Source organism: Colias eurytheme, chromosome 12 (genome assembly GCF_061535395.1).
Source record: "Colias eurytheme isolate Ceu_HAF_F1 chromosome 12, ilColEury1 Martin Lab GWU primary, whole genome shotgun sequence".
NCBI classification, from domain to species: domain Eukaryota; kingdom Metazoa; phylum Arthropoda; class Insecta; order Lepidoptera; family Pieridae; genus Colias; species Colias eurytheme.
Genome location: NC_142991.1, coordinates 1,377,451 through 1,390,609, shown reverse-complemented (window position 1 = coordinate 1,390,609; position 13,159 = coordinate 1,377,451). Strand labels below are relative to the sequence as shown.

At 32.7% G+C, this 13,159-nt stretch overlaps 1 protein-coding gene across 1 annotated transcript; it reads left to right on the top strand.

Annotated features, from left to right (window-relative positions):
- The first annotated feature begins 152 nt into the window (after nt 1–152).
- Nucleotides 153–12,917, top strand: LOC149903782 (sodium-dependent neutral amino acid transporter B(0)AT3). The gene is made up of 5 exons (XM_090108254.1): nt 153–839; nt 8,238–8,909; nt 9,445–9,806; nt 11,829–12,092; nt 12,485–12,917. The coding sequence occupies exons 1-5, from the start codon at nt 153–155 to the stop codon at nt 12,669–12,671; spliced, it is 2,172 nt and encodes a 723-aa protein (XP_089964380.1). The 3' UTR covers nt 12,672–12,917.
- Nucleotides 12,918–13,159: the final 242 nt, after the last annotated feature.

Sequence of the window (13,159 nt, the reverse complement as noted above, 5' to 3'; positions counted from 1 at the left end):
TATCTTCTGCCTCTAAGTTCATTCACATTACAATGTGTTACGCGGTGGCCGTTTATATACTAGCCATAATGTGCCATGACGATGAGTCTAATGAACTAGCTTAGATACTAAGATAATAAGACACTAATTAGGACAATAAAATATAGTTAACAATGGCGAACACGGCTCAATTAATTCGGCGACAAAGCTCGCGTGATCTTTACGCACAACGTTCATTAGAAAGAATGGAAATGAAGGAATTAAGGGGGCGTTTGGTTCATCTAGAGAATGGTCAGCCGTTGCGTGCACATGCTATGTATGGAGCGACGAACCAGGCGTTCGAAGACACCAGTCCTAACAGACAGACATCAGAAACACCGACAAGCAAGGAAAGCTCAGTTGAAGGAAGGGGTGTTTTCAAACCAGAAGGAGATCCGGGGGAACGAGAATCTTGGGACAGTAAGCTGACATTTCTTCTAGCTACAGTTGGATATGCTGTAGGTTTGGGTAATGTGTGGAGATTTCCATATCTAGCTCAGAAGAACGGAGGAGGGGCATTTTTAATACCATACTTTGTTATGTTAGCTATCGAGGGGATACCGATATTTTATCTGGAGTTGGCTATTGGCCAACGTTTGCGAAAGGGTGCAATTGGCGTGTGGCATCAGGTGTCCCCATATTTGGGTGGGATTGGAATAAGTTCCGCGGTGGTTTCCTTCAATGTCGCCTTGTACTACAATTCTATAATAGCCTGGTGCCTGTTCTATTTCGCTCAGAGCTTCCAAGCAGAATTGCCGTGGTCGGAATGCCCGAAGAAATATTTCAGTAATGGATCGTATACAACTGAACCAGAATGCGCTGTAAGTATACCCCATTAAAAAAATCCTATTTAAAATTACGGGTGATGATAATCAATACAATTTATGACAGTATTAATAAAAGAATGTTTAGGTATTTAAGGACGTTTTCAATTTCACATTGTACCGTTTGTAACAAAACTGTATTTCCGAAACTATAGTGAAACAACCAATGAAAATCTATAGCAACTAAACGACAGAAGAATGGAAGGTCATCGCTGGCCATGAGCTTTGGAAATGTACTCTACGAATGAGGCTCTACGAAGCAATTGCTCTATATGTATGCCGTAGCCAACTAGTTTAATTATCCGTTTAATTAACTAGGTTCTTAATTAAATTGCTGATTAAGCTATTTGACTTCAATATAATATATGCATATATTTTAGTACATACATATATCGAAAATCAAAACATAATGCTTGATAATTCTTGTGTGATATAACTATATAATTATATATATCACACGATCGTAAATCTAGAGGGATTATAATATTAATACCACACGATAAATGCTTTAATTTAATTTGAATTAACTTGTAAATATATAAAATGATGCGGAAACTATAAAGCTTGCAGAAGAATTATATGCATATTATGCATCCCTTACCTACTAAGTTAATCACTACATAGTAAAAAACAAAGACACTTGCTCTGTCTCTGTATGTAGGTAGGTATGCTTAAATCTTTAAAACTACGCAACGTTAAATTTTTTTTAATAGATAGATTGATTGACAAGAGGAACGTTTAATTAGTCTATAATTTATTTGGTTTTAGCACAGACTAATAATAATATACTATGTATACAAGTTTTAGACAAAGCGGGCGAAGCCGCGGGCGGATAGCTAGTCTAATGTAAATGATACTACCTATAATGCTACCTATGTACTTACATTGTTAACTTGCTTATACCACAGACTAATAATAACTTATACACATGTTTACTTACCGGTTTGAGTTTACTTTGTGAAAACTACAAGTACAATAAATACTACGTAAGCATTGTTCCTAAAAGTTTTCAAGTAAGTAGGTAGCTATTATCTATATATATTTTAGATTTTGGAAGAGCTAACTGGGGCCGCGTTAATATGCTTAAATGATTTATGCTCTTATATCGATCTAGATACGTCACCTGGTGGTTCAAATGACCCATACATTTTTCAACATGTGCCTGTAGTCTATAAACAATTTGTTGTGTGTAATATTCCTTTTCCTTGCTATAATTTGATGATACCTATCAGAACCAAACCAAAATAAAAAGGGTAGAAACATATTCAATTTTGTATTGCAATGGACAAACACTGCACATAATATAGCTTTACAAAATTCATTAATCTCCATTGTTGCCGATCCACTACGAAATATATCATTGTCAATTTACTTATGTTTAATTTGTAGCTTACCTGAAACTGAATTTAATTACATTTGATGCCAAATCAAACAAATACCTGAAACAACAACGTGAAATTTAGATATTTCAATTTGGTTTTTTATTTTACAGTCTATTCTTATCTCTAAATGAATCTCATAAAAGACGAGTAATAATAATATCATATTTCCTTGAATCTACAAAAGTCTTCGAGCGGAATAAACGACCTCGTCAAAGATGTTTAATTACGGGAAAATATTGTGAAGTGGTGTTAACAATTATCCTCCTGTTGTTAATCACTTAAATTCAATCGACCGTATTTTATAGAGGTTCAGACTTCGGAGCTGAAGTTCTGTAGAAAGTTTATTCATTAATATAATAACTTTATAACATGCTGATATTAGGGACTAAAAAAGGCCTGGGGCCGTATTATGTCCTCATAAATATTTCCAGACAATAAGCCGTGAATTGAACTGACTGGAAAATGATGATCTCAATAACCAGCAATGGTTATTTATGTAGGCTGAAGTAGGTAAACATGATATAATGAGCCAATGAGGCTTAGAAATTTGTTTCAAATGATGCTTGATATAAGTGATATAAGACAGTCAATAATTTAGTGAATGTGCCTACGCGTTTGCATATTTTGTACTTATTAAAAAGAATAAATAAGGGAAACTGTTTCCAGAATCATACGTAAGTTTTACACGCGTAACGAAATTTATCTGTTTCGTTTCGATGTACCATGCGCTATTTGTCTTGAATAATTCAGATTTCATGTAATGCGATTACAAAATAATATAATAGAACCCTGAAGACGGGAGACCTCCTCTTTCTACATAAAACAAACAAAAGATTCAATAATAATTATCCTTATGATATTTTATTGTCTGTTAATCCTTATTTTGTTATAATTGGATTAAGATTAACCCAAGATTAACCCATAACAATCAAGTTAAGTCGTAGCGTAAATAGCTTACCGTTATCATTTTCTAATTAGATTGACTTTGAAGAGGTATGCTAGGCTTTGTCAAGATATTAACGTATGCGCCTGCGTATACCTAATTGAACTTTAATTGATATGGGGCTACTATGATACCATTGTTTGAACTCTATTGTTTTGTAGAGTACCTAAATATGTATAATTAAACAAATGGTATGATATGATTTGAATTATGAAATATTCATCAAAGCTAATTTTAAGTATAAGTATTGGATATTTGTGGTTTTTACATAGGTATATATATTGAAAAACTACTCTTTATGTAAAAATAGAGATAGGGATAAATATAGTTTTTTATTGCCGAATAACCTTAGTTGCCTATATTATCTATTGACATTTTTTTTAACATTTCGTCTGAAGAGTCTGAAGAGTCTGAAGAGTAGAGTAAGGCTATCAAAGTATAATATAAGCTCTACAGATGATTATTTAGTGATTTTCTCTTTGGCTCACGCTCGCCGATATTAAACTGAAAATCTATAAAATCTTTTCTTCATACATCTTTTCTATAAACAGCCAACTTTAATCAAAAATAGATCACACGTCTCAAGTTATTAGAAATACATGAGAAACATGTTCAAAGGGTGATATTAAAAAGTTTCTTATGTAAGTTACCTATAGAATGGAAACTTTACGGTGTTCTGTGTCGTAAGTTTTATGAAAAGGTACAGGGTTATAATCCCAGCTCACAATTTTGCTGCCGAGAAGTTTGTCCCTTTTTAATGTCCTGTAAGTTTTCTTAGGATAAATGGAGGAAGGTTTTCGACTTGATTCATTGATTCAAAATTATATTATTATACCTTTTATGGGTGGTGCTTATGTCTACACGTACATACAAAAAACCAAAAAATTGTTAATCATGATAATAATTATGCTAGATTGTAGTTATTACTAGATTTAACGTAATCAGAAACACAAACATTTATTAGAAATAATACTCATACTTATTAGTTCCATGAGATAAATAAAAGGCGACAACAGATTGGAGACATCTTGACATCTACTGACGCCGCTGTATTGGTGAATTGATTACCTCTAGTCGATCCACTCGCTCGTTTGTCCATTTTCATGTAGAAAAAAAAACGACATTAATAGAATGAACTTTCCCTTTTCTTGGATTCTAAAAATATACGCAAATGAATCCTTTGAATTCAATACTTCGCTTGATGAACTAAAAACAATGGATTTTCTCTTTTTAATAATTTAAATCTGAATATTGACGAGATAGCACTGCCATTATAATAAAAAAGAATAAACCACAAAAAGAGCTTCTGTGTTGCAAAATATGAAAATTAATTAATATCGGAACATCAGTTTCGTTATTGATTCGTTGAAACATGTTGCGGATTTACGTTATGTAAGTGTTAATTTTGTTTAAATTGATTTTTTTCTATGTAAATAATGATTGTATATGTAGAAGTAAAATGGCGTAGTGATATACTTATAACATTGTTTGTTGTTATTATTTTAGATTTATGTTATTTGAAATTAGTTGGTAGGTTATTTTTCTAAATAAATATAAAAATATAATTATATGTTTAAGTGTATATCTAGGTATGTACTTCAATAGCCCTATTAAACTAAGTCTTGGTTCTGTAAATTGATAAAAATATATTGAAAAGGGTCGAATCTAAAACGAAATCGGCAAAAAGTTTTGTCCTTTCACAAAGTACTTGATTCATATTAACTAGCCTACTTAGGGCTTATTTTTAAAGGTTTAACAAAGTTTTAAAAGGCTTCATAAATGGACGGAAACTTTGCAACTTAACGCCTGATTGGAGATATAAATTGAAAACTTTGACGTAACTTTAGTAAAAATTGTCGATAACTTTTTTCTGGTAGCACTTTTTATAGCCTTGATTGGAAATATTTTTTTCCTGTTTTAAAATAGCTCGTCATATTTGGGGAATCTAGATTGAGTTGTAAAAATATAGAGTTCAGATTTTGGTACGTAAAATTGAAATGCCCGTGTTCATATTAAACTTTGCATATTATTTGATTATTAAAAGTTTTATTATTAAAAATTACCACGATTTTTTGCGATATTATTTTAAACAGAGAAGTAAAAATTAATTTCGAACCGATAATAATTAATGTATTACGATGGTATTTTTTAATGTTCTTATTGTAAAATTGCACATAGGCTGTAATTAAAATCTCTACTTAAAATATCTTAAATCTTTATATTCGAAATTATTTGGCGAAAGGCCAAGGTTTGTTTCAATTACAAAGACTTGAATCTACAAACGTAGACGGCTTTATACTACGGCGTAGAACAAGCAGTATTCATCTGCTACGAATAGGGCTACGAGTGGGTCTACGAATCCTTTATCCTGAAAAGGGTTGTAGGTATAAAGATAAAATTAGATTTATTGTAAGTCTTAATTTAATTCGGCTTTATTTTAGTATTTATATAAGTAAATGATTATTTGATAATTTATGAAATAGGTACCTACGTATTAAAGATTTCCAAATTCAATGGTTTTTAATGTTACATTTAAATATTATAATTTTGTAAGCGCTATTATAATAACTTTTTCAAAGCCTTATAATAAATGTGAATACTGTCTTTATAATTTCTTCTTCGTAAGATTTATAGTTCATGACATTTTTCTATTAGCCCGTAGCCGTTATTTCTCTTTTATGGTACTTTAATTCGATTTCATTAAAATAAATTTTTAATCGAATTTTCTTAAAAATGAGAGTTTTAAAACCTTTTAGAAAGGCTGAAAAGCACATAATTTACTTCGTAAAATAAGCAGAAAGGGATTTTTTTATTAATATAATTATCATACGAAATTACGATAATTCTTTTTCAAATATTTTCTAAAGCGTGCACACTATATTTTATGTACCTACATATGTAATTCTAATAATTATTAATATTATGTTTTTAAGCTATTGCATAGCTTCTATCGTGGGCCTTGAGCGCGGGGACCGAATCCAGAAATTAACGTTGCCCGTTGGAGTGGGGAGCGTAACGAAAAACCTCACGCTGGTGTGGCTTGAAGGCATGCAATAGCTTTACCGCGGCAGTCCCCGAGTGCCACACGTCTTTTTTTAATTTGTAACGTATTATATTTTGAAAGAAAATTGATAAAAGTTTTGATACATATTCTATTTCAGCTTTCAATAGAGGCTATACGATAATACGAATAAAAAGATTAAGTACTATCCGAAATCATCTCGGAAGTAGTTGCCTTAATTTATATTAATAATATCTTATCATTTTGAAGTTTTATTACGTGGGTTAATCTTCTATATCTATTATATATCGGTATAGTAAAAATAAAATTTATAAAATATATTTTTAGGTGGTAATCTTGCAAACTCAATTTTCAAGCAGATATTGGATTTATTTTCACTACTAACAGTACTAATACATATAATTCAAATTCAAATTCAAATTATATTTATTTGCAAGAATGTAGTAGTATATGGATGGAAATGCTTTCTAAAAATAACTCAAAAATTATGTGATGTTGTTCTAAATAATTGTGGTCAGTCACGTAAAGGAAAGCTTAATTTAAAAAAAGGTTTTTAGCTTAACTTTATGTTTATCATTATGTAATTATTAATTCTCAGCCAAGTTTGAAATACGATTTGAATTAACCTTTAACTATTTTAAGCGCGAATTATTAAATACTTACTTTAAAATAAATGAAACTTGGATTGACGTTCTTGAAAAACGTTAAAGTTATAGGAAAAATAAAGTTATAGTCTCTACATCTATAAATAACGATTAACGATGCAGGCAGTCTAACAGATGGCACGAGGAATAATAGCTTATTTCTAAATAGGAATGAGTAGGAGTTCTATAAGTGGCGAGTGGCAGCCCTAGCATAAAGCGTGGGCGTTACGAATATTGATCGTCATTAGGGCTGCTGTAGAGAATCTATTAAAGGTGTTGAATCTGTTCACGGTTTATCATAATAGTCGTGTCTTGTTAGTTAATGATCACAATTCACAACTATAGTTAGACGGAATTCCGGGGCGGAATAATTAATAAAGTTATCACAGAAGCGGGGCTAACATAATATGTACCTACATAATGACGTATTTAAAACTACAGGTCTGCCCCGGCTTCGCCCGTGGTACATATTTCGCAATAAAAGGTAGCCTATGTCCTTTCTCGGGTATCAAAATATCTCCATACCAAATTTCATGCAAATTGGTTCAGTAGTTTAGGCGTGATTGAGTAACAGACAGACAGACAGAGTTACTTTCGCATTTATAATATTAGTATGGATTAAAGTAAGAAAACGAAGGGAATCAATAGGGAATGGTAAATAAATTTAATAACTTATGCTACTAGTTTTATCAACTATCATGTTAGGTACACAGGTGTACGTATGAATTGTTGTTAAAATAAATCATGTCTCCAAATTCATACGATTTTAGTATCAAACATTGACTATCCACTGTGATATTTGCCTAAATTTTAAGCATTTCATTCGAATTTTTGAAAAAGGGTGGTAGTAGAGGGAGAAGAGGAAATCCGTGTGTGAAGCTAGTAGGGAATGCTTCGAACTGGGTCACGTTAACACTAGCGTGGCGTTGTTAATTGGGAATGTGTCATTGCAGTTCGAATGATGGATTAGAGGGACGTACATAAACTGTTATTTTCTTTCATTACCTATGTTGGAAGCTATTAGAAACCTACGCATAAGTTAACATGTTGTTTTTTGTACTACAAATTTATATATATGACATAGAAATTATAGTCAGTTAATTGTAGATATATCAATATCATAATTATGATTGAGCGAGATGAATAATTTAAATTAAATTAATTGCGTGTGCTTTCATTCTGATAATTTATTCATTGAAATGTGTCAAGGTGAGATTCAGTTTTGTTCATTTGGCACTATAAATAGAAATAAGCGGAGGTATTATTGTGATCGGTTGTTTGCGACTTTTAATTCCCCTGTTTGGACTTACCCAGAATTTTACGCTAAAGAGGGTTGTTAACTTTTAGGCATATTTACTGAATTATCCAAATCACGATGACTTAATGATATATCTTTTGTTGCAGCTGAGCAGTCCTACCCAATATTTCTGGTACCGGACCACATTACAAGTATCGGAGGACATCAATTACCCAGAAACTTTTAATTATAAAATCGCCCTTGCCCTTATTATAGCCTGGATCTTAGTATACATGTGCATGATCAAAGGAATTGCATCTTCAGGCAAAGTCGTATACGTCACCGCCACGTTCCCCTATATAGTCCTGGTGATCTTCTTCTTCAGAGGAATTACTTTAAAAGGAATGGGAGATGGCTTGATACATTTATTTACACCCAAATGGCACAAGATTCTAGACCCCGTTGTTTGGCTAGAAGCGGGAACACAGATATTCTTCTCTTTAGGCTTGGCGTTTGGAGGCCTCATTGCCTTCAGCTCCTACAACCCCGTCGACAATAACTGCTACAGAGATGCTATTATGGTATCTATGACTAACTGCTTAACGTCTATGTTTGCTGGGATCGTTGTGTTCTCAATTATTGGGTTCAAAGCGACTATGATCTATGAGAAATGTTTAGGAACAAGGAACGGGACGCTTCTTGAAATTTTTGGACCAGCATATACGAGTATGGTAATCCCAGAACCGGGAACAAACGTGACGATTGAACTGAATGGAAATTTAACGCATTTAATCATGCCACATTTGCCGGAATGTGATTTACAGAAGGAATTAGATAATGTAAGTTTACTTATAATATAATTCAAGATTTACTTTACCCTATATAATATTTGGTTGCATCTAAATCCGGCTTATAGCTTCATTTCCGCAGCTTGGATGTCAGCCAAAGTGGAACTTTATTGAAATATTTCGTGCACGTTTGAGCTAAATTATAACACATATTGCAGAACTACTGCTCTATTTATAATGATTAGGTTCCTTTGAGTATTTTTCGGATTTATTTAATAAAATAATGTATGAGAAAATCACATTTGATCCTTGTTATGAATATCTAATTTTATTAGTTTTTACTTACAATATAATTATATTATTTAAAATATTTTTAACTTGGTTCTATGCTTCATTATCAAGTACATTCAATTACAATTGCTTACTTAATAAGCCTATTAATGGAAATATCATTCAATTCTTACGATGAATTTAAAATATGAAGGCGAAACTAACCTGAAATGAAAACAGACCCTCACAAAAAATATTTTCGACGAACCCAAAATACGAAAGCACTCAACTACAATAAACATTTTTCCATTTGCAGACAGCATCTGGCACCGGCCTCGCGTTCATAATTTTCACGGAAGCGATAAACCAATTTCCTGGCGCGCAATTTTGGTCCGTTTTATTTTTTTTAATGCTCTTCACTTTGGGCATAGACTCACAATTTGGAACATTAGAGGGTGTGGTGACATCGATCGTGGATATGAAGCTATTCCCGAACCTGAGGAAGGAATATTTGACAGGCGGCATATGCCTGTTATGTTGTTTATTATCAATGGGATTCGCACATGGTGCTGGCAGCTATATTTTTCTATTGTTCGATATGTATAGCGGTAACTTCCCGCTGCTGATCATAGCGCTGTTTGAATGCATTGGAATTTCTTACGTTTATGGAGTTAAGAGGTAAGTGATAAGTTATTTTTTAACTATTTTTTTCCTTTTCAATTAATATTTTATATTCTTTACATTTAATAGAATCAATTTATTATTAAATGGTTAAATAAAATATAATTTGGAATGTGTATCTGTTATAATATGTATCTACTTGTATCTACTCATTATAATAAGTTAAACTGATATAATTTTAAAAACATATTTCATTAATGAATCTCATCAAATAATGGTCTACATCTTATATATAAAATTCTCGTGTCACAATGTTAGTCTGCATACTCCTCCGAAACGGGTGGACCGATTCTCATGAAATTTTCTGTGCATATCGGGTAATTCTGAGAATCGGCCAACATCTATTTTTCATATGTACCACGGGCGAAACCGGGGCGGACCGCTAGTATTTCAATATAATTACAGATAAAGTTAGGTTTAGAGGAGCATGTAGGTATGTAACTAGACTGCTAGTTACATTCATTACAAATTTTCAAAGGAAACGTAATAAACAGAACTCTATCGCAATCTTAATATCTTATAATACTATTATAAAGGCGAAAGTTTGTAAGTATGGATGTATGGATGTTTGTTACTCTTTCACGTAAAAACTACTGAACCGATTACAATGAAATTTAGCACACATATAGAGGGTAACTTGGATTAACACATAGGATAGGTTTTATCCCGGAAATCCCTAGGGGACGGGAACTATGCGGGTTTTCCTTTGAAAACGCGGGCGAAGCCGCGGGCGGAAATCTAGTTGATAATAAAAGAGCATAGTAAATAGTCTTGTATGCTCAGTCAGTTCTAAATAATCCAGCAAAATTGTTTTTCCTTTCAACCATTTCGTGGGTGTTCATATACTGCATTTGAATTCTGCTTGCGTTTTATGTCAGCGTGGGTTGTCACTAAAGGTCAAAGGGTGCCATTCAATTACATTTTAGTAAACACAGTTTGCATTTCGATAAAATGCCAATTAATATTTGTCTATTTAAATATATCTCGATACAAATATTTTAGACGTAATGTTTGCTATAGATAACACATATTTAAATTTACGTATTTTAAGTCATAGGTATTTAACTCATATATAATTTTTATAAATGTATTAATTCTCGTTTATTTTTATTTTATACAGAACAATTATTGTAACATTTTAATTAAAAAAGAGTAACAGAAGGTACGAGAGAGCATTGTCTATGAAATCAATAAAGATTACTTTGCTACGACGTAAACTCTACGCCGTAGAGTCGTAGTACGTTCGTCTAAATTATTTATAAATATTGTTTTTTAGATAGGTTTTAAGTAAACGTAGTCTTAACCTAAATTTAATGATACATGTACTAAAAGAATAACACACAAAAAATACCCCGAAGCTCTATAAGCTGCTTTAAAGAATGATAAATAAAAGTATTTATCCTTATTGGATTTTCAATCAATCGTAGTCTTAACGTGAAAATTTTTTTATGCAAAAAATGACAAAGAATAACAGCCAACCAAAGCCCTCGCAATGAAAGAAACAAATCTTTTTTATCCATTTGCGTAGATGTTAGCTATAAGTCATAAGTGCGAGGGAGATAGCACGATAGATCGACCGAAATGTGTGTTGTACATTTAAATAAGGTTCTGAATAATTGTACCTTTTTATCTTAACTCTACTTCCTACTAATATTATAAACGCGAACGCTATTAGAAAATGTATATTTGTTCCTCATTCACGCGAAAACCACTGAACGGATTTTGATGGTACTTGTCAGTGATGTAGCTGGTACCAGAATAAAACATCTAAGCTGAATCGAACAAATAATTTAGATGATATCAATGACCGTATTAAAAAATTAGATATACATACCTACCTATACTTTATTTATAATTTTCAATAACAGTATAAACACTAAACACCTACGCAACAAAAACACAATAATCCTAATAATTTTCAATCTTCGAATAGTAGATTACCCGTTCATTTTTCCGTACAGCAACCAATAGAGTGACCTATTTAGATACTTATTCTAACCCTCAACCGTTATTCCGTAGATTCGCTGACGACATAGAGGCAATGACGGGCCAGCGACCAGGCATATATTGGCTGATCTGCTGGAAGTACCTCTCTCCCCTGGCCATGATATCAATCCTGATCTCCTCCTTTGCGGAGTTAGCTGTGGAGGGATCAGGATATGACGCCTGGATCAGCTCTGAAGGCGATACAGTGAGGAAACCCTGGCCAATCTGGGCCATTCTACTGGTGTTGGTCCTCGTTTTGGCTTCTGTGCTGTGGATTCCGGGATTGGCTATTTGCAGGTACGTTAATGCGCGACTATTAAATTCGCATTTCATAGGTATTTTCATAGTTTAAAAAATCTAAACATTCTTAGGTATTATCACAGAATACTTAATAGTAGGTATGCTAATGGTATTGTGTAATGCACACCACACCACACGCAATACCCATTTCGTTTACTTATTTTCACCAACTAATAATTAATTATTCTCTTCTAGTAGGTAAGATTTTCCGCAACATAATATAGGAAACCAAGTCTAGCTATACAATGAATTTATTATCATGAAAATTTGTTTAAAAAATTGCATTTAGTGATTCTTTAGATACTGTCGTATTCACAAGTAGATAGTAAAAATAAAAATCAAATTTATTTGCAAACAATATATTTATTCCAACAATCGTAACATTCCAGATACTTCGGTATACCAGTAATAGAAGACGAGGAACGCGCCTGGTTCCCAGCTGAAGACCTTCGCGATTTCCACGGCATAGAACCTCATCCAGTCTCCACCCTGGAGACTCTGCTGTTCTGCACCAGACCAGACGGCACTGAAGGCTGCTGCTGGCCAGGCTGCTGCGAAACCGATGATGAGGAATAGGTACTTGGGTATCACGTAAAATGTGCGCACAAAGGTTTCGATTAGTGTAGCTCTAAGTTGAATTCAATATGTAGCACAATAATGAAATGCTAGGAAATTGGATGATCTTATGATAGACATATTGTAGTTATATCTGTCAAAACTATGTAAAGTACCTACATACTTACTACAGAAAATTATCAAAAAGTCGTCTTCAAAATGCATCGTAAAGATCGAAGATAACTAAAATGTTGGCCTATGACAATAAACAATAATATACATACTTACTAATAACTCGTGAAAATTTGGTTAAGACGAAGAAAGAAAACGAGAAGAAGGCATCGAAATAGCATATTATACGGTGAAAGACAGGAAGGTACACATTTTACTCCCTGTAGGTACCTAGCTATCGTTTATCTTGGAAAGCGATTCTTTATAATTCATATCCAACGTACTTTGATTCACACATCGTTAATTCTTTAATTATTATTAATTATCAAGACAACTTG

Coding starts and splice junctions, on each gene's coding strand:
- LOC149903782 (XM_090108254.1), top strand. CDS start 153: ATGGCGAACACGGCTCAATTAATTCGGCGACAAAGCTCGCGTGATCTT. Junction 8,910..9,444: donor TACAGAAGGAATTAGATAAT/GTAAGTTTACTT, acceptor TTCCATTTGCAG/ACAGCATCTGGCACCGGCCT. Junction 12,093..12,484: donor CCGGGATTGGCTATTTGCAG/GTACGTTAATGC, acceptor GTAACATTCCAG/ATACTTCGGTATACCAGTAA.